Raw genomic sequence first — 23,534 nt, 5'->3', positions numbered from 1 at the left:
TTTGGGGAAGGGGTTGGAATGGGGGCAGGGCAGGGGCAGAGTCAGGGCGGAGCCAGGATGGGGGGGAGTCAAGGACCCACCAGCGCCGGGAAAAGTTGACGCCTATGCGGGGGGGCCAGATAATCTTCATCCAAGAACATTAAAGGAACTGGCACATGAAATTGCAAGCCCGTTAGCAAGAATTTTTAATGAATCAGTAAACTCAGGGGTTGTACCGCATGACTGGAGAATTGCTAACATAGTTCCTATTTTTAAGAAAGGGAAAAAAAATGATCCAAGTAACTATAGGCCTGTTAGTTTGACATCTGTAATATGCAAGGTCTTGGAAAACATTTTGAAGGAGAAAGTAATTAAGGACATTGAGGTCAATGGTAATTGGGACAAAATACAACATGGTTTTACAAAAGGTAGATCGTGCCAAACCAACCTGATCTCCTTCTTTGAGAAGGTAACAGATTTTTTAGACAAAGGAGATGCAGTGGATCTAATTTACCTCAATTTCAGTAAGGCATTTGATACGGTTCCACCTGTGGAATTATTAGTTACATTGAAAAAGATGGGGATCAATATGAAAACTGAAAGGTGGATAAGGAACTGGTTAAAGGGGAGACTACAATGGGTCGTACTGAAAGGTGAACTGTCAGGATGGAAGGAGGTTACTAGTGGACTTCCTCAGGGATCAGTTTTAAAAATTTAATCTTTTACCAAAATTTTAATCTATTACCAAAAAGCGGGAATGTGCTAATAAAGTTTGCGGATGACACAAAGCTGAGAGGTATTGCTAACACAGAGAAGGACCGGGATATCACACAGGAAGATCTGGATGACTTGTTGTGATGTGTTGAATCATAGTAATCCCCTTGGGGCTGCCAAGTGATGTGCCAAGACTACTTCTGCCCCTGCTTTCCTGCCCCGGCAGCTTAGGACTTCAGTGCCCTGCCTGGTTTGAGCCAGACCCACTACCCGGCTGCAAACTCAGACCCAGATCTGAGCCACGTCTCCTAACAGCTGTAGGTTTAACTGAAAGCAACTTACAGAAGTGTTCCTGCTTTTAACACTCCCAGTGGGGTCTAAACCCAAATAAATCCGTTTTACCCTGTATAAAGCTTATACAGGGTAAACTCATCAATTGTTCGCCCTCTACAACACTGATAGAGAGATAGGCACAGCTGTTTGCTCCCCCCCCCCAGGTATTAACACATACTCTGAGTTAATTAATAAGTACAAAGTGATGTTATTAGATACAGAAAGTAGGATTTAAGTGGTTCCAAGTAGTAAGAAACAGAACAAAATGAATTGCCAAGTAAAATAAAATAAAACACGCCAGTCTGTGTCTAAGAAAACTGAATACAGAGAAAACCTCGCCCTAATGAGACTGCTCTGAGCTGTGTCCTGCACCAGGCTCCCCGCAGGGTAAAGCAGGATGTCGATGGAGGGTCAGGGCCCCTCCCTAGCTCAGTGCTAACAGCTGAACTGCACTGCCTCTGCGGAAGCCATTCTCTGGAAGAGCATCATGACCCCAGGCAGGGCCAGGCCAGGGCTGCCTGGGGAGGCTCAGGGGCTAAGCTGTGCTGGAGTCTCTGGACTCGTACTAAGGACACGAGGTGGCAGTTTGCTGTGCCAGTCCCTGGCTGAACCGTGCCATCCCCGTCAGGGCGTTCATGGAGGGCTGCCGCTGCGTGGAGCTGGACTGCTGGGAGGGCTCCAACGGGGAGCCCATCATCTACCATGGCCACACCCTGACCTCCAAGATCCTCTTCAGGGACGTCATCGAGATCATCCGGGACTACGCCTTCAAGGTGAGCACCGCAGTCGGTGGGCTGAGGGCAGCAGGAGGGGACTGGAGTTTGCACCAATGTGCTTCTTGCCCCTTTGTTCCCAGCTGCCTGGTGACCACCAGCCGTGGAGTTGAACCTGCTCCCACCCACATGAGTGGGAGTTTTGCCCCTGACATCAGTAGGGCCAGAGCTCGGCCCGTGGGCTCCCCCGCTCAGCCCATAGCAGGGGGCTGATGTTAGTCTGTGGACCCATTGCGGCGTCCTGCCTAGGCTGGCCTGCCTGGGAAGGGGGCTGTCCCTGACCCCCGCTCTATCTCCCCAGCACTCCTCATACCCCGTGATCCTGTCCCTGGAGAATCACTGTGGGCTGGAACAGCAGGTGACCATGGTTCGACACATGAAGGCCATCTTGGGGGACATGCTGCTGACCCAGACACTGGATGGGCAGGTCCCCAAGGAGCTCCCGTCACCAGAGGTAACACCCCCTGGTAATTCCCGTGGGAGGGGGAGGGGTCCCTGGCAGCATTCCCATGGACTCCTGCAGGGGGGATTCTCAGAGAGGGGACCCAGAGCCCCAAGCTCCATGGTTTCATCACATGGACATCCCTGGGCACTGCCTCCCTCCATCCCCTGCCCCCTGGGCACCTTGGAGCACACGGTGGGGCAGCCAGCCCCTGGGAAGAGAGGGCATTGGGCAGGGTGCAGAGCTTTGACATGGGCTGACCTCTCCTGCAGCAACTGAAAGGGAAGATCCTGGTGAAAGGGAAGAAGCTGTCGGACCCGGTGTGTGACCCTGAAAACATGAGCTTCCTCTCCGACCCCAACGAGGAAGAGGAGGAGGAGGAGGAAGAGGAGAGGGTGCTGCGGAGAGAGCGCAAGAGGGTAAGGGGGTAACGTGGACCAGCCCCTCGTGGGACTGCGGGATCCCAGAATTTGTGGCTGCCCCCAAGTGTTGCAGATTGTGCTGCTGCAGCAGGCAGGCACCCGCTGTCCGTCTCCGGGGCACAGAGAGATCGTGTGCGGCACTGAAGCCAAAGCGTCTGCTGCAGCTTTGGTGCATGACCCCAGCTCAGCTGGAGGCTGGGGGGCGACAGCCCCATGGGACGGGCTGACAGCACCCGAGATCTCAAAGCCACCGTGAAAAGGGCACAGAGGGGCATGCAGCCAGTGCGCTGCCGTCTCCCTGGCCTGTCAGTGTTGAGATAGACAGAGCGTTCGCTGCCTCTTGACGGGGATCTCCCTCACTCCCCCTCACCCACATACTCCCAAGAAAGCTGCCCTGTGTGTAGCTGCCCCCTGCCCCATGGCCAGATTTCCAGAAAAATTCCTTTTCAGGAGACCCGCAGGAACCTGTCAGGTTGCTGCCTGCCTGGCCGGTTTTCTTGTCAATTGCGCCGTTTCCCTGGGCAGAAGGTGAAATTGACAGGAGCTGTCGCGGGGCTGCCCCGTTCTCAGACCATAGCTACACTCCAGAGCCCGGGCTGGCCTAGCCCCCTTGTGCAGGCAGAGGGAAGGAGGAGTTCTGCCCGGGCAGTAACACCACCTCCATGGGTGACGCTGGCTGTGCAGACTGGGCTGTGGCTCCACTGAGGGTTTTGCTGGCATAGCGGTGTCAGTTGTGGGCTGGTTTTCTCACACTTCCAGCCGACACAGCTGTGCCAGCATGGGTGAGTGTAGGGTAGCCCGGACCTTGGCTTCCCCATCTTCCCCCAGCCTGGCTGCTGGACAGGCAGAGAGCTGGGCACACAGCCTCTGGCACCTCGCCTGGATGGCTCTTAGCAATTTCATTTTCTGCAGGGAGAATGTGAAATTGAGACACGCCATGTGGCAGGCAGTGCAGAGCCGCATTTCTATTTTGCTCATGGGAGGGACTTGGGGGGGGGGCGGCAAAGAGGACATTTTTCCCTTGGAAAATTTCTGTTTTGCGGAAAGGGGATTTTCTGTTGGAAATTCATTCTGGTGGAAATTTTCCGACTGGCTCCCCTCAGGACGGACGAGCCGGCGTGGCTGTGAACTGTCCGGAGCATCGGGGGCTGCACGGCTGGCCTTTCCCAGATCAGTCTCTTCCAGCGAACTCTGTGCATGATCAGTTGCTCTGGAATAGCCTCCTGTACCAGTCTTGCCCAGCTGTCGGAAGGCATCAGTCTCCTGGGCTGGCACAAGATCCAACCTCCTGTTCTTTGTAAAGCCCTCCTAGGCACGAAGGACTCACCTCCCTCTCCTTGCAGGGAGAGGAGGCTGCTTTCCCCTGCTGACTGTAGGATCTGCTGTCTGCAGGAAGCAATGCCAGTTACTCACCTTTGTTCCCGTGGCTTTGGGCTGAATCTACATTCACAGGAAGTGGTGGTAGATGGGGCTTTTCCCACAGAGACCCCGCTGGCACAATGCCTTGGGCAAGTGCTAGGGGGTGCTGTGCTGCTGTCTTCGGCTCAGACAGAAACCCCAGGTGCTAACACGTGGGCAGGGCTGATGCAACCATTTAGGTGACCTAGGGCATTTGGGGGGCGCCATTTTCTTCAGCAGCGACCGTGGCGGTCGGATCTTCGGCTGCCCCGGTTGCCGCCGGCATTTAGGTGGAGGGAGCTGGGCAAGGGAGCGCAGGGAGGGCCGCCTGCAGCAAGTAAGGTGGGGGGGTGGCACGCAGGGGAACTCCCCACCCCAGCTCACTCCTGCCCCACCTCCTCCCCGAGCATGTCGTGGTCGCTTCACGTCTCCCGCCTCCCAGGCTTGTGACATCTAAGCTGATTGGTGCTGCAAGCCTGGGAGGCAGGAGAAGTAAAGCAGTCACAGCGTGCTCGGGGTGCTCGTGCTCGGAGCAGGGGTGAGCTGGGGCGGGGAGGTGGGGTGCCTCAGGGCAGAGGGTGGGAGGTGAGGAGTTGTGCAAGGGGGGTGCCGCAGGACAGGGGGAGGAAGCTGCCGCAGAGGTGGGGGGGGCAGGGCCCTCAGGGTGCAAGGTGGAAGTTTCGCCTAGGGCACGAAACATCCTTGCACCGACCCTGCACATGGGGCCATAAAAGGTGCCAGGGGGGTTTCCAGTTCGCGAGGTTAATGGCCTGGCCAGGCCACACCCTCCTGCTGGTTCGTCTGGAGTCTGTTGCTCCCTGTCCCAGTGCTGTGCGGGGTTGCTGAGAGCTGTGCACCGCAGGGGTGGGTGACCTGGCTGCTGTCTGGGGAGGGTGGTAAAGGGGGGGGCTGCGGTGCAGGCTGGCTGGGGAGAAGGGAGCTCATGTTGGCCGGGGGCTGTGGCTGGTGGAGGGAATCCCAGGGCAGGTGACCAGTGGCTGTGAGGGCAGTGGCAAAGTGTGCAGTGTTCCCATCCTACCGCCTCGGGCAGGGCCTGAGACCGCAGGTTTCTGCTCCCCCCACTCCTGAAATGACACTTTCTGTTCTCTTCCAGTCGTCCCATTCGCTGCAGGAGATCAGGCCGCTCCAGGTGAGCGCTCCCGGCAGGTCTCGGGGTGGGACGGTAGGACTGACCCCATCCCCTCTTGCACTGCACTGTATGGCTGTACGGGGCTGCCCCCTGGGGTGGGGTTGGCACATCTTAGGGCCGGTGCTCTGTTGCTGTCCTGGCCGGGTGGCTGGCCCCCTCCTGGCATCTCAGGACTGAGGGCTGCTGACTCCTAGCTGAGCCCCTCCTGCCTCGCCCTCCCCCGGGAGACTCACCCCTAGCAGGCCCCAGTCCTCTGCACGCTGGTGCCAGGGGTCCCAAGGCCCCGTGGCCTGGCACGAGGGCCACTCGTGGTGCTCACTGGGGTTTCTCGCAGAGGGCCCTGGCCTGGGAGGTGCTCAGCACCCTGTGCTCACATGGACGCTGATGGGAGCTGGGTGCCCAGCACCTGCAGTGGGATGTTGGCTGGGGGGTGTAACACCAGCCCTTGCCACCCGGGCGGGTTCAGGACACAGGAGGGGGCTCAGCTGAAAGGGGAGACGTCCCGGGGAGAGCGGCTGCAGCAGCGACCCCATCGCGGTGTGTGCTCCCCGGCAGGCGAAGGACGCGGCGCAGCTCTGCCCGCAGCTCTCCGACCTGGTGGTGTACTGCCAGGCCGTGCCCTTCCAGAGCCTGGCGCAGGCGCTCGGGAGCCAGCAGGCCGGCCAGATGTGTTCCTTCAGCGAGAGCAAGGCCAGGAAGCTCCTCAAGGAGTCAGGTAAGGTTGGGGGAGCGGCAGTCAGACTGGGTTCTTCAGGTCCTAGTGTGACTCCAACCAGCCGGTGGCTGCGGGGCCTCAGTACAGATGGCAGGTTCAGGCCCCAGGGCAGGGGCGTTGCAGGAGGGCTGGGCTGGGCTGGATCCTTGGTATTCTGCCCTGGGCCAGGCTGGGCTCCCTGGGGCAGGGCTGACCTGGATCAGGCTGGGATCCCTGGGGCAGGGCTGACCTGGGCCAGGCTGGGCTCCCTGGGGTGGGGCTGGATCAGGCTGGGCTCCATGTGGCAGGGCTGGATCAGGCTGGGCTCCCTCAGGGCAGGGCTGGCCTGGATCAGGCTGGGCTCCCTGGGGCAGGGCTGGATCAGGCTGCACTCCATGGGGCAGGGCTGGCCTGGATCAGGCTGGGCTCCCTGGGGCAGGGCTGGATCAGGCTGGGCTCCATGGGGCAGGCCTGGCCTGGATCAGGCTGGGCTCCATGGGGCAGGCCTGGATCACGCTGGGCTCCCTGGGGCAGGGCTGGCCTGGATCAGGCTGGGCTCCAGGGGGCAGGGCTGGCCTGGATCAGGCTGGGCTCCCTGGGGCGGGGCTGGCCTGGATCAGGCTGGGCTCCATGTGGCAGGGCTGGATCAGGCTGGACTCCAGGGGGCAGGGCTGGCCTGGATCAGGCTGGGCTCCAGGGGGCAGGGCTGGCTCAGGCTGCACTCCATGGGGCAGGGCTGGCCTGGATCAGGCTGGGCTCCAGGGGGCAGGGCTGGCTCAGGCTGCACTCCATGGGGCAGGGCTGGCCTGGATCAGGCTGGGCTCCAGGGGGCAGGGCTGGATCAGGCTGCACTCCATGGGGCAGGGCTGGCCTGGATCAGGCTGGGCTCCCTGGGGCAGGGCTGGATCAGGCTGGGCTCCAGGGGGCAGGGCTGGTCTGGATCAGGCTGGGCTCCATAAGGCAGGGCTGGATCAGGCTGGGCTCCATGGGGCAGGCCTGGCCTGGATCAGGCTGGGCTCCATGGGGCAGGCCTGGATCACGCTGCGCTCCCTGGGGCAGGGCTGGCCTGGATCAGGCTGGGCTCCATAGGGCTGGCCTGGATCAGGCTAGGCTCCAGGGGGCAGGGCTGGCCTGGATCAGGCTGTGCTCCATAGGGCTGGCCTGGATCAGGCTGGGCTCCCTGGGGCGGGGCTGGATCAGGCTGGGCTCCATGGGGCAGGCCTGGATCAGGCTGGGCTCCCTGGGGCAGGGCTGGCCTGGATCAGGCTTGGCTCCCTGGGGCAGGGCAGGGCTGGATCAGGCTGGGCTCCCTGGGGCAGGGCTGGATCAGGCTCGGCTCCAGGGGGCAGGGCTGGCCTGGATCAGGCTGGGCTCCCTGGGGCAGGGCTGGATCAGGCTGGGCTCCCTGGGGCAGGGCTGGCCTGGATCAGGCTGGGCTCCCTGGGGCAGGGCTGGATCAGGCTGGGCTCCCTGGGGCAGGCCTGGCCTGGATCAGGCTGGGCTCCATGAGGCAGGCCTGGATCACGCTGGGCTCCCTGGGGCAGGGCTGGCCTGGATCAGGCTGGGCTCCATAGGGCTGGCCTGGATCAGGCTGGGCTCCCTGGGGCGGGGCTGGCCTGGATCAGGCTGGGCTCCATGTGGCAGGGCTGGATCAGGCTGGGCTCCCTCAGGGCAGGGCTGGCCTGGATCAGGCTGGGTCCCTGGGGCAGGGCTGGATCAGGCTGGACTCCAGGGGGCAGGGCTGGCCTGGATCAGGCTGGGCTCCAGGGGGCAGGGCAGGCCTGGATCAGGCTGGGCTCCCTGGGGCAGGGCTGGATCAGGCTGGGCTCCGGTGCATTAGATGGGGGTGGGTTGCACCGAGCTCATCCTGGAGGGAGCTGGGTTAGACCGGCTCTGGTTACGGTGAGCTGGGGTCAGGCAGGCCTGGGACCCACTGGACCCAGCAGGCTTCCTACTGTCTGGGCATGGAGCCGGCCTGCTGCAGAGGGGCTCGGCTCCCTGCTGAGCGTGACGTGGGGCGCTCTCCTCTTCCCGGGATGCTTTTCATCCCTCTGCTCTGGGCTTTGCTGGGGAAGGCGGGGAGGGGACCTGCAGAGACCTGTCCGGGGCACTGGGCTGGCCCAGCACTGCAGCTGGCAGCTGAGACGTTCCAAAAGGGCTGGAGGGCTCGGGCTCGGGCTCAGCATTTCCTGAAGACTGGCCCCCTGATTGTTAAGTGAGATCTGAGTCAGGTGCTGTACAGACACAGGGCCCAGATGATCCCTGCCCCAAGGAGCTCCCGCTCGCAGCTGTACAATCTCAGGTATCTCCTGTTGGGCTCCCAAGATCACTGGTCACTTGACCTTGCCAGCAGCCCCAGCTGGGCGATACGGGCTCACTATGCCTGGCTCTGGTGGCCCGGGGAGGAGCTGACCCACACTCTCAGCCCCACTAATGGGCAGCTGCTTTCCCCTGCTGCAGGGAACGGCCTGGTCCGGTACAACGCCCAGCACCTGAGCCGCATCTACCCCTTGGGGCTGAAGATGAACTCTTCAAACTACAACCCCCAGGAGATGTGGAACGCCGGCTGCCAGCTAGGTGAGAAGGGGGCCCACCCCCTCTGTGCCTCAGTTTCCCCATCTGTAGCACAGGAATACTGATACTGGGCTCCTTTGCGCTGTGCAGAGCGGGGAGGGGCCCCTCATGGGCAGGAGTTGGGATGGGTGTTGAGGGAAGGGCGCCACCTGCTGCTTCTCATGGACCTTCCTGGTCAGTGTCTTGGCCCTGTCACTGGCCTCCCGAGCGGGGCCGGCTCTATTGTTTTCACCGCCCCAAGCAGCGCGCCGAATTGCTGCCGCGGATGGCGGGGGCAGTCCGTGAACCGTTAGGGTGGCACGTGCGTTTCCGCCGCGGCGGCAATTCAGAGGCAGCCTCTGTCTTTTGCCGGAAGACAGAAGCTGCGCCGTCACGGACAGCTGAACATAGAAGCTGCCGCCGAATTGCCGCCGCCACGGAAACACACGTGCCGCCTTAACGGCGCACGGACTGCCACCGCCGTATGCTGCGGCAATTCGGCGCGCTGCTTGGGGGCAAACACACACAGGCTGCCGCCCCTTGCAGATTGACGCCCCGAGCACCTGCTTGGAATGCTGGTGCCTGGAGCCGGCCCTGCTCCCGAGGTGCCGAATGTGTCTGCAATCCAGGACAAAGGCCCTGCTCCACGTCACCCTCCCGTTGCCTGTGGGTGCAGATCCAGCCCTCCAGCCCAGGGGGACTCACGGGAGAGCTGCTGGGCATAGGGCCTGGGGCACCGACATGGGGCCCTGCCATGAGCCGCAGCAGCCGCCTCTCACGAAAGCCACACGGCGACAGGTTGTGCTTGTCCCACACAGGGAGACTGGTGCTCTCACTGGGCGGGTCACACAAGCGGGGCCCAGAATGGCCTCATGGCTCCAGGCCTGTACGTGGCTGCCCCTCCCACTTCCCTGGCACCGCCAGCCCCCAGCCATGTATGTGGCTCCCCGGACCCTGTCCTGGCACCACCAGCCCCCAGCCGTGTACATGGCTGCCCCTCCCACTTCCCTGGCACCGCCAGCCCCCAGCCATGTATGTGGCTCCCCAGACCCTGTCCTGGCACCCCCAGCCGTGTACGTGGCTGCCCCTCCCACTTCCCTGGCACTGCCAGCCCCCAGCCATGTATGTGGCTCCCCAGACCCTGTCCTGGCACCACCAGCCCCCAGCCGTGTACGTGGCTCCCCGGACCCTGCCCCCAGGGCACCCCCAGCCCCCAGCCATGTATCTGGCTCCCCCAGACCCTGTCCTGGTACCACCAGCCCCCAGCCGTGTACATGGCTCCCCCAGACCCTGCCCTGGGACCACCAGCCCCCAGCCGTGTACGTGGCTCCCCGGACCCTGCCCCCCCGGCACCTCCAGCCCTCAGCCATGTATGTGGCTCCCCCAGACCCTGTCCTGGTACCACCAGCCCCCAGCCGTGTACATGGCTCCCCCAGACCCCACCCTGGGACCACCAGCCCCCAGCCGTGTACGTGGCTCCCCAGACCCTGCCCCCCTCAGCACCGCCAGCCCCCAGCTGTGTACGTGGCTCTCCCTCCCACTTCCCTGGCACCGCCAGCCCCCACCTGTGTACGTGGCTCCCCCAGACCCTGCCCTGGGACCACCAGCCCCCACCCATGTACGTGGCTCCCCAGACCCTGCCCCCCTCAGCACCGCCAGCCCCCAGCTGTGTACGTGGCTCACCGGACCCTGCCCTCCCCTGGCACCGCCTGCCCCCAGCCGTGTATGTGGCTCCCCCAGACCCTACCCTTGCACCACCAGCCCCTACTTGTGTACATGGCTCCCTAGATCCTGCCCTCCCCTGGCACTGCCAGCCACCAGCCGTGTACGTGGCTCCCCCAGACCCTGCCCTGGCACCACCAGCCCCGACCTGTGTACGTGGCTCCCCAGACCCTGCCCTGGCACCATCAACTCCCACCCGTATACGTGGCTCCCCAGACCCTGCCTGTGTAACCCGCCTGCTCTCTGTGTTTCGTTTCCAAGTGGCTCTCAACTTCCAGACGCCCGGCTGGGAGATGGATCTGAACCACGGGCGGTTCCTGGTGAACGGGCGCTGTGGCTATGTGCTCAAGCCCAGCTTCCTGCGGAGCCGCCAGGCCTCCTTCGACCCCGAGAGCGGACGAGGGCCCGGCCACAGAGCCACCCTGCAGGTCAAGGTGCAGCGGGGTGGGGCCCACATGGGCGCGAGGGGTGGAGTGTGCGGGTGGCTGCGGGGGCTGTGCCGGGTGGGTGTGCCGCAGGGGTGTGTAGGTGCTGCAGCGGGGTGGGGCCCGTGTGGGCGCGAGGGGCGGGGTGTGCGGGTGGCTGTGGGGGCAGTGCTGGGTGGGTGTGTAGGTGCTGCAGCGGGGTGGGGCCCATGTGGGCGCGAGGGGCGGGGTGTGCGGGTGGCTGTGGGGGCAGTGCCGGGTGGGTGTGCCGCAGGGGTGTGTAGGTGCTGCAGCGGGGTGGGGCCCGCATGGGCGCGAGGGGCGGGGTATGCGGGTGGCTGTGGGGGCAGTGCCGGGTGGGTGTGTAGGTGCTGCAGCGGGGTGGGGCCCCGCGTGGGCACGAGGGGCGGGGTGTGCGGGTGGCTGCGGGGGCAGTGCCAGGTGGGTGTGCCGCAGGGCTGTGTAGGTGCTGCAGCGGGGTGGGGCCCGCGTGGGCGCGAGGGGCGGGGTGTGCGGGTGGCTGCGGGGGCAGTGCCAGGTGGCTGTGCCGCAGGGGTGTGTAGGTGCTGCAGCGGGGTGGGGCCCGCCTGGGCGCGAGGAGTGGGGTGTGCGGGTGGCTGTGGGGGCAGTGCCAGGTGGGTGTGCCGCAGGGGTGTGTAGGTGCTGCAGCGGGGTGGGACCCGCGTGGGCGCGAGGGGCGGGGTGTGCGGGTGGCTGCGGGGGCAGTGCCAGGTGGGTGTGCCGCAGGGGTGTGTAGGTGCTGCAGCGGGGTGAGGCCCGCGAGAGGCGGGGTGTGAGGGTGGCTGTGGGGGCAGTGCCAGGTGAGTGTGCCGCAGTGGTGTGTAGGTGCCCATGCCACATGGCTGGCGTGTGCCAGGGGAGGGGCCATGGTCCCAGCAGGCTCAGAGCTGCCCATGCCGGAGGCCCAGGCACTGCCCAGCCTGTTGCCATCCCCACGCCTAGGCCAGCTTTGCTGCCGCCCCATTCCAGCTTCCCCAGGGAGGGGGATGGTGCATCAAGTGAGGGGACCATCCCCCACCCCATGGTCAGTCCCCTCCCCCGCTCTAACCCACCTCCCCCCGCAGGTGATCACGGCCCAGCAGCTCCCCAAGCTGAACGACAAGAAGAGCTCCATCGTGGACCCCTTCGTGCGCGTGGAGATCCACGGCGTGCGAGCCGACTGCACCAGTAAACAGACTGAGTACAAGCTAAACAACGGTGAGTGGCTGCAGCCCCCAACCCTTGGGCCCATGGGACCCTGGGGCTGGGGTCTGGACAAGCTAAGCAGAGGAGCCCTGCCGGGACAGCCGGAGAGCTGCAGGCAGCGGTGCTGGTGGTTCAGCAGGGGGCGCTGTTCTCTGCTGGCCAGCACCCCAAGGAGCTCCGTGGAACTCCCTGGGCAGGAGGGGACTCGGGGCCCTTGGGCTCTCCGGGCTCAGCCCGGCTGAGGGAACTGCTCCCTGAAGCAGAATGCGTGAGCGCTAGAGCGTGCTAACGCCCCCGGCCACCCCTCCCGTTAGTGCTGGAGTCCACAGCGCCCCCTGCAGGGCGAGAGAGAGAGTACCCCTCACCTCCCGCCCTGCCCTGCTAGTCAGCTGCTGTGTTTCTCCCCAGAGGTGGCTGTTTCTTAGTGCTGGGGCCTTCCCCCACTGCCTGGGTCAAGGCAGGGGCAGTGTGTGGGTGAAGTGCTACCTGCCCTGTGGACAGCAAGGACTTCAGTCACCAGGCTGCAGCACCCCTGCTGTTAAATCAATGATTGAGCAGGGGGGCGGGAGCAGAAATTATTTGGGGCCACAGCTACATGGCAGGACTCAACGCCAGCCGCACCAGCCTGAGCCCAGCACACACGGGGTTAATGCAGAAGTGTCTCATTGCACAATTTGGTCTGTCATTTAAAGCCTGGGCCAGGGGGCCAGCATCCTCCCATCCCCCGAGGTAGGAACTAGCCCCACTGTCCCATTGAAGGGACCCCACTGGAACAGGCAGGTTAATGAGCTGGAGATCATGCCCCTGAGAAATGAACATCATTCCGGGTTAGCCTGTGGGACTCCCTGCCACAAGACAGGCAGGATTCCAGAGAGGCCTGGACATTTATCTGAGAAGAGCAGCTGGCGAGGAGAGACGGGCTGGAAATCCTCCTGCTTCGGGTGTAAATCACCCATGGGGCTGACGGTGCACCCCACTTCACAGGGTTATTCTGTAATTATCAGTGGGGGGGGGTGTCCTTGCAGCTCTCTCGGAAGCAGCTAGGGGACAGGGAGACTGCAGGAGCCGGAGCCTGGCCTGGCAGCTACCCTGGAAGGCACCTGCAGAGACTGAATGTGAGGCCCCCAGAGCACAAAGGGGGCCCCGCTGGTGCTGGAGCCCAGGGCGAGCCTGTTAGCACAGGGGCATGTGACCTCGCCACTCGTGGGGGCCAGCGCAGCTGTGTGCCGGCATGTACTCCTCCTGAATTGGGGGCACACAGGGCTATTGGCCCATCTGTGACCCCATCCGGTCTCCACCCCTGCAGGGTTCAATCCGCGCTGGGATGAGACTCTCAGCTTCCAGCTGCGGGTGCCGGAGCTGGCCTTGGTGCGCTTCGTGGTGGAAGATTATGACGCCACCTCCTGCAACGACTTTGTGGGGCAGTTCACCCTGCCCTTCATCAGCCTGAGGGAAGGTGGGTGCCTGGCAGGGGCCGGCCAGCCCCGTGGGGCAGAGTGTGCAGCGATGCCCGTTCTGCCTGGCAAGAGGGCCCCTGCACGGGGGGTGTGGGAGCTGCAGCGAGGGGCCATGAAAGCGGGTTTGGGGGATGCGTAGAGAAATGGAAGGGACCCCACAGCTCAGCAGGGCTCTTCCTGTGCCATCAGTCCCGCCAGCCCAGAGCCTGAGCGACTCCTGCTGCAGGCCTGGCACCATCAGGCTCTGTGTCCTGCAGCTCCATGGACACACAATCCCCGCTCCAGAAGCTGCCAGGGAGACCAGAGCAGAGGGTGCTGGCAGGCTTCCTTTGGGGCTAGCCCCCCTCCTTCAGGCCAGGGAGGGGGACCCGACCTGCCTTTCCCCTGCCCACGCTGGCTGGCTGGCACTCAACTCTTCTTTGCATCGCTGGGAAGGGAGCCTGCCCACACCCCTACCCTCCAGTGCCAGCTAGGGCACCAGCGTTCCTTCCTACGCTCAATGGGCAGTGTGGCTGTGCCCTGCTCCACTCCAGAGGTGGCTGCATTTCAGCAGCAGCTAACCAGATTCCTTAGTGGACTGCAAAGAGCGTTTGGGGAAAGATACTGCACAAAGCTTTGCGCCGACTGATGCTGTGGGACCAAAGGGCCAGGGGCTGTTTGCTTCCCTGCCTCACCTGCTCCCTCCCTGTTTCCAGGGTATCGTCACATCCACCTGCTCTCCAGGGACGGGGCATCCCTGGCGCCGGCCACTCTCTTTGTGCACATTAAAGCCAAGAAGATGTGAGAGCCCGAGGACGAGGATCAGCACCCGGGCGGTGGTGAGCGGGGGAGATCAGCACCTGGACAGCTGTGGCAGGACTCCTGAGGAGCCAGCTGAACGTTAACCTCCTTGGCTGGGTGCGGGGAGGCCCAGCCAGACCTATGTCTGGGGGCTGGGCTGCAGGGGGAGATGGGGCTTCTGCTCCATTTCAGCTATTGTGCCCAGGGCCTAGCTGCTGCAGCAGCAGAGAAGACTGGTTTGGTTCCCATCCCCCTAGAGTAACCTGGTGAGGGCTAAATCCCTCCAGGACTCCAGCCAGCTCCTCCCTGGGGCCATGGGCTGCACCCGTTACCCAGGGTGCTGCCGGAACCAGGCCTGAGGAAGGGACTTGTACTGGTCGGGATGCTATGGCAGGGGCAGTTGTAAAGCAGGCGGGTAGATGGGGGACATTTTTTTTAGCTAGTTGACATTGATTTAGCTACACGCCCGCTCCCCCGTGCATCACCCAGGCACACGCGCCTACCCACACTGATGGGGAGTCGGGACGGACAAACAGACGTTCCAGTTAACCCTTGAGCGGCCTCACTACGTGCTGTGAGCTGAGCCTGATGCTTGGTGACAGCTGCGCGGGCTGCAGGGCCTGAGGCATGAGCACAGCCACCTGCGTGGTTTGTAAAGTGGGTCCTAGAGCCAAGGGCCTGTTCCAAGCTGTAGAATATATTGTAAAGCGATTAATAAAAAGTTTATTTTACCAGACTCCTCCTGTGGCACCTGCTGTCTCTGCCTCCCTGGCCCTGGCCCTGGCCCCCGCCAGCAAAGGGTCAGGCAGGCTGCTGAGCCTGTGTTCGGCAAAGCCCCTCTTCCACCTATGGCCATATCTGAGCAATAGCTACCAGGGGCTGGGAGCTGGAGCCCTCAGCCACTGCCCAACCCCGGGGCTGGGGGGAGCTCACAGAGGTTTAGAAAATGGTGGAGCCTGCTCAGTTTAATGGTTAAAACTCTCATTCTACAAACCCAAGTCACAGCAGCAATGGTGTAGAAGCAACAGGCTATCGTCCACTTGCCAGGAGCTGAAAGCGCGGCAGGAACAGAGCAACCGTTTTGCAGTACCCAGGGCCGGAGCAGAGCCACTGACCCATCTCCTCATGGGGCTCGTTACCCCTCTGTCCAATGGGTAACAGCTGTCTGTGCGGACGGGGGAGGGGATGTGTGGAAATCTGCCAGCTGCATGCCCAGGATGGGCAGTCTGGGGCTGGGACAGATACTGAAACTGACGGAAAGGGGGGTTTTGCCTGAACTAAATTTTTCATGAAAAGTACCTGCCTGTGGGAAACCTTCCAGCTTCTGTTTTTTTTTTTAAAAAAAAAGAAATAGAAAAAGGTCATTCAACCCCCCAGTTCTGTTGTTAGGTCACTGCAGCGCCTCGGGGATGGGGTAGTTCAGCTGCCTCTTGCCTCCAGTCTCCTCTATGGGCTTCCTTCACCAGCTGCACTACATCTCCCAGAATGCACCACAGCTCCAGGACACTGGAGCACTATGGGGGATGTAGTCTGACCAGGGAGCCTGGCTAATGGAGACTGGGAACTATTGAGGCATCAAACTACCAGTCCCCGGGGGTGCTGCAGCTGCAGCTCTGAATCTAAATAGTTCAGATTTTTATTTTTTGCTGAAAAGTCAAGTTTTTCTGTGGAAAAAATCCTCCATCCTCCCACCAGCTCTAGGGCTGTGTAACATCTAGGGCTGCCCAGGCCAGGGGGTGCGGGTTTACACTCACTCTTGCCCGCAGGACCCCTCCCCCGTTTGCTGTCAGTATTTCTCCTGGGCTGTAGCTAGGATCTAGACCTCCCTGTTATGCTTGGGAAGTGCTGACATTTGGGTGACAATAGCACAGACAGACAGATGGACAATCTGTGCCCTGGAGCTACAGCTGCTGTAGGTGAATGATGAGGTGCAGCAGGTGGATTACCAGGGCAGGGGAGGTATCCAGATCAGAGAATGCTCAGTGCAGACAAGGGCGTACATCAGCTAGTGTGTCAGTGCCTGCAGAAAGCAAGTTACCTACCTTCTCGTAACTGTTGTCCGGGATGTGTTGCTCACGTCCATTCCAATTAGGTGTGTGCACCATGTGCAGCTGCTGGAAGGTTTTTCCCCTAGCAGCACCCATCGGGTTGGCTATGGGGCCCCCTGGAGTCACGCCTTCATGGTGCTGCATATAGAGCCCTGCCAACCTGCCGCCTCTCCAGTTCCTTCTTGCCGGATTACTCTGAGGGAGGGGAAGGTGGGTGGGTTTGGAAGAACACTTACGAGAAGGTGAGTAGGCGTTTCTTCTTCGAGTGCTTGCCCATGTTGATTCCAATGAGGTGACTCCCAAGTCTTACCTAGCAAGTGGAGTCAGAGTTCATGGAATGGCTGATTGAAGCACAGCTCTGCTGAATGCTGCATGGCCCCTGGGGTGCTGGCGTAATGGGAAGTGAACGTGTGCACTGAGGACCACGTTGCCACTCTACAGCTCTCCTGAATCAGGACCTGGACGAGAAGGGCCACTGAAGAGACCTGAGCTCTGGTAGAGTGCGCTGTCAGAGCAGGGGCAGGAACCTTGGCAAGGTCATAGCATACCCAGATACAGGATGTGATCCAAGAGGATTTCTTCTGGGAGGACACCCATCATCCTGTCCACCACAAACAACGGGTTTGACTTGCGGAACCGTTTTGTCCATTCAATATGAAAAGCCAAGGCCTGGCGAACGTCCAGGGAGTGGAGCCTCTGCTCACAGCTGTTGGCATGAAGCTTCGGGAAAAAGACCGGAAGGATTGTGTCTTGATTGGCATGGAAGTTGGAGACCACCTTTGGGAGGAACTCTGGGTGTGGTCGGAGCTGCACCTTGTCCTTGTAAAAGGTAGTATAAGGAGGGTCAGATGTGAGGGCCTTTAGCTCAGACACCTTTCTGGTTGAGGATATTGTAACCAGGAAAGCCACTTTATATGATAGACAGAGTAGGTAGCACGTTGCCAAGGGCTCGAATGGAGGTCCCATCAGCCTTGAGAGCACCAGGTTACGGTTTCAGGCCAGGTGAACCGTTGTCGACGAATGTGAGACCCTGCTGTTTCAGCTTAAGCAGGTATTCCAAGATAAAGAGAATTGAAGACTGAGGCGGAGGGATATGGCTCTGCGAATACCAAACTGAGAATCGCTTCCACTTGGCGAAACAGGTAGCCCTGATTGAAGGCTTTCTACTACCAAGAAGGACTTCACTAACGGGGTCTGAACATGTGTGTTCTAGAGGATTTAGTCACACAGCTTCCAAGCCACGAGATGGAGAGATTTGAGATTGGGGTGCTGGAGCCAGATCTCATCACTCAACATCACGGACGGAACTAACAGAAGGGTGATTGGCATCTCCACTGAGAGTTCCAGCAACATGATGTACCCATGTTGGCGGGGCCAAGCTGGTGCCACCAGGATAACTGAGGCCCTGTCGCTCCAGATCTTGAGGAGGACTTTGTGGATGAGTGGGGTGTGAGGGTGTGATGAAGTGGGACTGTTCTTAATGTTTCCTCTGAATACTGTGCCTCAGTTTCCCCAATGCATTTCTTAAGTTTCCAGCGTGCATAAATGGCCGACACTCTGTCTCCTGGCAACAATGGCTGGGGCCCTTCCCCCCAGCAAGGGGATGGCTAAAGGTGAACAAAGATCAGGTGACCTCCTGGCCTGGGAAAGAGACAAAGGCCTGGGGGTGGGGTTTAGTTGGGAGCTGGCTGGGGATGAGGGCAGACGGGATTGTCTGGCTCGCTGGGCCCCAGAATGGACCCAGCTGAGGGATCCTGTTCTCTGTACCTACAAGCTCTGTTTTAGACTGTGTTGCTGTCATCTAATAAACCTCTGTTTTACTGGCTGGCTGAGAGTCACGTCTGACTGAGAAGTGGGGGTGCAGGACCCTGCAGCTTCCCCAGGACCCTGCCTGGGCGGACTCACTGTGGGAAGTGCACGGAGGGGCATATGCTGAATGCTCCAAGGAGAGACCCAGGAGGTGAAGCCATGTGAGCTTCTTGCCCTGGAGACAGTCTGCTCCCAGGGAGAGGAGGCTCCTCAAAGTCCTGCCTGGCTTTGTGGGGAGCAGTTCCAGAGCATCTCCGGGGACGAGTAGAAGAGCTGGTCCCTCCATGGAAGAAGAAACACGTCTTGCCAGAGAGCCCAGGCTGTGGCTCAGGAAGGAGCAGAATTGAAGGCACTTCTGGTTGCTCCTTGTGGCAAACAAGTCGACTTGGGGAAATCCCCACCATTGGAAGATGTTGTTTATTATGTCCGGGCGAATGAACTATTGGTGGTTGTGAAAAGATATGCTGAGATGGTCTGCTAGCTCGTTCAGATATCCGGGCAGGTAGGGAACTTCCACAAGGATCGAGTGTGTTATACAGAACTCCCAGAGCTGCAGGGCTTCCTGACATAGGGGAGAGGAGCGCGCCCCACCTTGTTTGTTGATGTGAAACGTCATTGTGTTGTCGGTTATGCATTTGCCCTCCAAATGAGGCTGAAAAGTCTGACACCAGACAAACCGCCCTTAGCTCCCCAACACTGATGTGCAGCAACAGCTCCCCCAGAGACCAAAGGCCTTGAGTTCTGTGCTCTCTGTGGTGAGCCTCCCCACCCCATTTCAATGCGCCGGTGACCAAGGGGCGGGGTTTGGAGAATGTGACCCCTATACACACCATGCGAGGGTCAAGCCACCACGGAAGAGACTCAAGAACCCTCAATGGAAGTGTGACTACCTTGTCTAAGCTGTTTGCTCGGCTGGTACACAGTTCCCAGCCAAGCCTGGAGAGCTCTGACTCTGAGCCTCGCGTGTTGGGACCACGTACATGCACAATGCCATGTGTCCAAGGAGTTTCAAGCGATTCCTTGCCATCTGTCTGAGGTCATGTATGATGTCATGTATGGACTGAAAGCGGGACTGAGGTAGAAATGCTCTGGCCTGTCTCATGTCTAGCACCGCCCCTGTGAACTCTATTCTCTGATTACGGGGGGGGGGGGAGTGTTGACTTTTGAGTGTTTAGGAAAAGGCCCAAAAATTCAAAGGTTGATCTTATCTGGGTGACCTGTTGATCCACGTGTGTCCTGGACTAGCTCTTCACTAACCGTCGTCAAGGTACGGGAAGACCTGGACATCTCTTTTCCGTAGGAAAGCGGCCACGACTGACATACATTTGGTGAACACCCGAGGTGCTGATGATAGACCGAACACGAGGACTGCAAACTGTAGTGAGTACCCCCGACTACAAACCTTAAGAAGTGGGACTGGCAAATGCGGGTCCGTCAGGCCTATAAGGGGCGGCTCAAAAGTCTCTGGGGTAGAAGAAAGGTCCAGGTCCTCCTCCTGTCCCTCTTCCACTGGCACCGGACTTGACGGGCCTGCTTGTGGGCCAGTAGTAGACGGTGCTGCTTGTTGCACCGCTGGAGAGGAGTGACCCGGCACAGGTCACACTCCCTTACTGTCACACTCCGGCGCTCGAGGGGGGGAGCGCCTGTCAGTCTTTCTGTGCCTCCCTAATTGAAGCTGCTGAGCTGCAGCCTGACAGAGAGGAGCCTGGTGCCAGATCCCCAGGGCTGGACTCGGATTGCAGTTGCAGAGCTGCCTCCATCAACAGGAGCTTTAATCTATGGCCCCTTTCTTAGTGTGCGAACAAAAACTTCTGCAGTTCTTGCCCATCTGTTTGGTGGGACTCACCCGGGCACTTAAGACAGGCTGCGTGTGGGTGGCCTTTGGGCATCGGTTTTTGGGCAGACCCCACACAGTTTGAACTCCTGGGACCGAGGCATGGCCCGGCCCCAGGGAAGGGAAAGGAAAAAAAATGGGGAGAACCCCCAGTAACCACTAAAACTTATCTGTCTAAACGACAACTATAAACAAACGTCTAAACTATTTACAAGACATTTTAAGCAAAAGCCAAGTGAGAGAGGGAACGTTCCAAGAACCGTCACTGGCGGTAGGAAGGAACTGGAGAGGCGGCAGGTCGGCAGGGCCCTGTATGCGGTGCCATGAAAGCGCGACTCCAGGGGGCTCCGCAGCTGACCCGACGGGTAGTGCTAGGGAAAAACCTTCCGGTGACTGTGCACACGGCGCGCAATGGATTGGAATCGATATGAGCAAGCGCTCGAAGAACAGGTGCATGCTGACAGCCTGCGGCTTTGAGCACCCTGTGCTGGAGAGCTGGGTTGTTCCGTGGATGCAGCTTCGGTTCCTGCAGCCGTGCTTTTCAGCAGTTACGTGGCAGCTGCACCCCCTACATGCAGCTGGCATTGCATTCCAAGATGGCTGTCCTACAGCTTCCCCAGCAGGCTCTGGTAGCGGAGAATCTGGGCCCACGCCCGAGACCCCCTGTTCTCATTGCAGGAGCAGCTGGGAAACTGCAGCACCCACAGCCCCTCCCTGGGAAACAGCAGGGCTGGGGAGTGGGATGGCTCCATACAATTGTGTGTGTGGGGTCACTTCTGCCCATCAAGATGTACCAGGCAGCTATTCTGTCAGGAGCACAGCTGGGGCAGAGCCCGACGACACCCTGCCAGATTCAGCCATACATGGTGCTTTGGAAACGTCTTTGGGGGAGAAGTTTAAATCTCCTTATGGCCGAAGCAGCAGCAAACCATCTCAGCAGGCAGCAGAGGAGTGACCAGAATCCACAGGCCCCAGGCGATCGACAGGAGTTGGCCACCGCTGGATTTCGAACAAACACTGAGGACATCCTGCACAGGTCCTATCTAAAGAGCATAAATAAAGCCCTGTGCTTTTCAACTGTCAACCATGCTGGGGCCCCACCCTCAATGGAAGTGACAACAGTCAAGCCCTGGAGGGTCTATAAAAAAGAAGAGTATAAGGAATCATTAAACCCAGGGCCCAGTGAGACACATGGTGAGTGGTTCCCTCCCTGCTCCCAGGCCACAAGGCCAGGCCCCTCCCAGACACCCCAGTTTCTCTCTTTGGCTAGTGATGGTAAGATCCAACCACTGTCTCCCCTGGCTGTGCCCTAGGACACTCTCACCATGGTGCGTGCTGTGGGGCTGGCCGTGAGACATCGTTCTAGGAAGTGAGGTTTCCAATGGGATGTAGAAGGCACAAAGCGAGCAGTGGCTGAGCCTGGAGGAGTCCTTGGCACGTGCTGATAATGCTCTAATGCAATCCCCCACTGAAATCCAGCCAGCAAGCCCCACCCCATCGTCCTACCCTCAAGTGGAGGATCATTTCCTGTTCCATCCCATCAGTCATACACTGGCTCAGTTCTCCTGCCAGCCGACGTTTGATGTGAAGCACCCTTCAGCGTCTCATCGGGCACCGCTGTGTTGCATTTCCCCCAGTGGCAGAATGGGGCTGGATACTCGTATTCCACCCCAATGGGGTTCTAGCGCGCACGAACCGCACTGCCCTCGGCTCTGCACACCAGGAATCCAGCTGTCTCCACACACAAACCTTCCGGATGGTATGCACTGGGCTACGCAAGATCTTCAGCCCCATCCAGTCTGTCCAGTAGCAGATTCAGTGGGATAGCTCAAACTCAGTGTCCTCCTGCATCGGGTGCTCCGGCTGCTAGTTGTGCCGACGCGGGGTTAAGATACGTGCATGTGACCCAGGATGATCGGCCGTTCTGCTCTGATCAGGTTGGCACAATTCCCACACTCGCCCCTCCCGGGATCACATGCAGAAGGATCGCAGGCCACAAGGTTCTGGGCGTAGCCATTGGTTGGGTGGAGCTGCTATTGCACCCCACCATCTGCTGCTGCCACCCCAACGCCCAGTGACGTCCAGGCCAACCAAAGCAAACACTCCCAGCCCTGCCTGGAGCAGGATGCAGGGGAAAAGGCTCACTGCAGCAGGGTTTTCCTGCCCTCCCGTATCCTGTCACACCAAGTCAGCAGTGCAGGCCTTAGGAATATGCCCACCACACAGACCGGGGCAGGACCTTCCCATCAGAGCACATTTGTGGTCTTTCCTCTGGCTTGGTGAGCAGTCCGGGGCTCTCTCCCTGCCTTGCAGACTGGCCAGTGGGCGCCTGGGCTTGAGGGTTTTCATGCACACATTGGCCTGTACATCAGGAACCTGCTGAGGCCTTTGCTCCTGGTCAGTTTGTTTCTGTGGTAGTCCCATTGCACTGGCAGGACATTGTCCTGCCAGAGGGACGTGAAAAACCAATGGGTCACTAAGCCTCAAGACTTGCCCACTATGGGGTCGCTTCCACTAACTGCTGGACTGTGCGCCAAGCTGGGCCAGAGATTTCCAAGCAACATTGTAGGAAGCGCCCTCCAAGGTCTGTGTAGATTTCCTTGTGGGAGCTTACACACTTCTCTCAATGTACAGGCAGAAACGCTTCCCCCAGCGAGGCTCGTCACACAATTAGAAACAGCTTTTGCGGAGAAGAGGAGGCCTGGTCTTGGATTATAATTTCACGGCCCTACAGGACCACTGTGATCATCTAATCTGACCCCCTGCATGCACCACCCCAGGACTTCCCTGAACTCCTGGCTGAACTAAAGCAGAACCTCCACTCTCAAGATTAAATGAGTCCAGTAATGACAAATCCCCTCCCCTGCCCTTCACAGATTGTTCTCATGGTACAGTCCCCTGCTGGGGCAGCGAGAGAACCATGACAAGAAGACAATGTGCACCTGGTGAAGGAGGGGCTCTGGGGTGGTTTCCCAGGATAAAAATCTAGGAGAAGGGATGCTCTTACACAGACAACGGGGGAAACAGTCATTTGGGATGTTCCGATCATTGCACAGGCCACTTTAGAAACTAGAACATAAGAACGGCCACACTGGGTCAGACCAAAGGTCCATCTAGCCCAGTATCCTGTCTGCCGACAGCGGCCAATACCAGGTGCCCCAGAGGGAATGAACAAAACAGGGAATCAGCAAGTGATCCATCCCGTCACCCATTCCCAGCTTCTGGCAAACAGAGGTTAGGGACACCATCCCTGCCCATCCTGGCTAATAGCCATTGATGGACCCATCCTCCATGAACTTCTCTAGTTCTTTTTTGAACCCTGTTATAGTCTTGGCCTTCACAGCATCCTCTAGCAAGGAGTTCCACAGGTTGACTGTGCATTGTGTGAAAAAATACTTCCTTTTGTTTGTTTTAAATTTGCTGCCTATTACTTTCATTTGGTGACCCTGGTTCTTGTGTTATGAGAAGGAGTAAATAACACGTCCTTATTTGCTTTCTTCACACCAGTCATGATTTTATAGACCTCTGTCATATCCCCCTTAGTTGTCTCTTTTCCAAGCTGAAAAGTCCCAGTCTTATTAATCTCCTCATACAGCAGCCGTTCCATACCCCAATCGTTTTTGTTGCCTTTTCTGAACCTTTCCCAATTCCAATATATCTTTTTTTGAGATGGGGTGACCACGTCTGCACACAGTATTCAAGATGTGGGTGGTACCACGGATTTAAAGAGACATGAAATAAAAGGCATGAAGAAAAAAGCTTGGAAGGGACTGTCATGCTTCAGAACCCCAGAAC

At 59.6% G+C, this 23,534-nt stretch overlaps 1 protein-coding gene across 1 annotated transcript in view; it reads left to right on the top strand.

Annotated features, from left to right (window-relative positions):
* The window catches only part of PLCD3 (phospholipase C delta 3), a 60,471-nt gene extending 45,687 nt beyond the window's left edge, over positions 1–14,784 (top strand). Inside the window, exons 7-16 of the mRNA XM_030541569.1 lie at positions 1,655–1,799; positions 2,101–2,253; positions 2,514–2,660; positions 5,176–5,211; positions 5,767–5,926; positions 8,366–8,482; positions 10,442–10,614; positions 11,691–11,823; positions 13,118–13,267; positions 13,964–14,784. Coding sequence (XP_030397429.1) covers positions 1,655–1,799; positions 2,101–2,253; positions 2,514–2,660; positions 5,176–5,211; positions 5,767–5,926; positions 8,366–8,482; positions 10,442–10,614; positions 11,691–11,823; positions 13,118–13,267; positions 13,964–14,052 — 1,303 coding nt within the window. The 3' untranslated portion in view covers positions 14,053–14,784. The remainder of the gene's footprint in view (positions 1–1,654; positions 1,800–2,100; positions 2,254–2,513; positions 2,661–5,175; positions 5,212–5,766; positions 5,927–8,365; positions 8,483–10,441; positions 10,615–11,690; positions 11,824–13,117; positions 13,268–13,963) is intronic.
* Positions 14,785–23,534: the final 8,750 nt, after the last annotated feature.

This window comes from Gopherus evgoodei, chromosome 23, assembly GCF_007399415.2.
Source record: "Gopherus evgoodei ecotype Sinaloan lineage chromosome 23, rGopEvg1_v1.p, whole genome shotgun sequence".
Taxonomy (NCBI): domain Eukaryota; kingdom Metazoa; phylum Chordata; order Testudines; family Testudinidae; genus Gopherus; species Gopherus evgoodei.
This window is presented reverse-complemented; position numbering and strand designations above follow the sequence as displayed.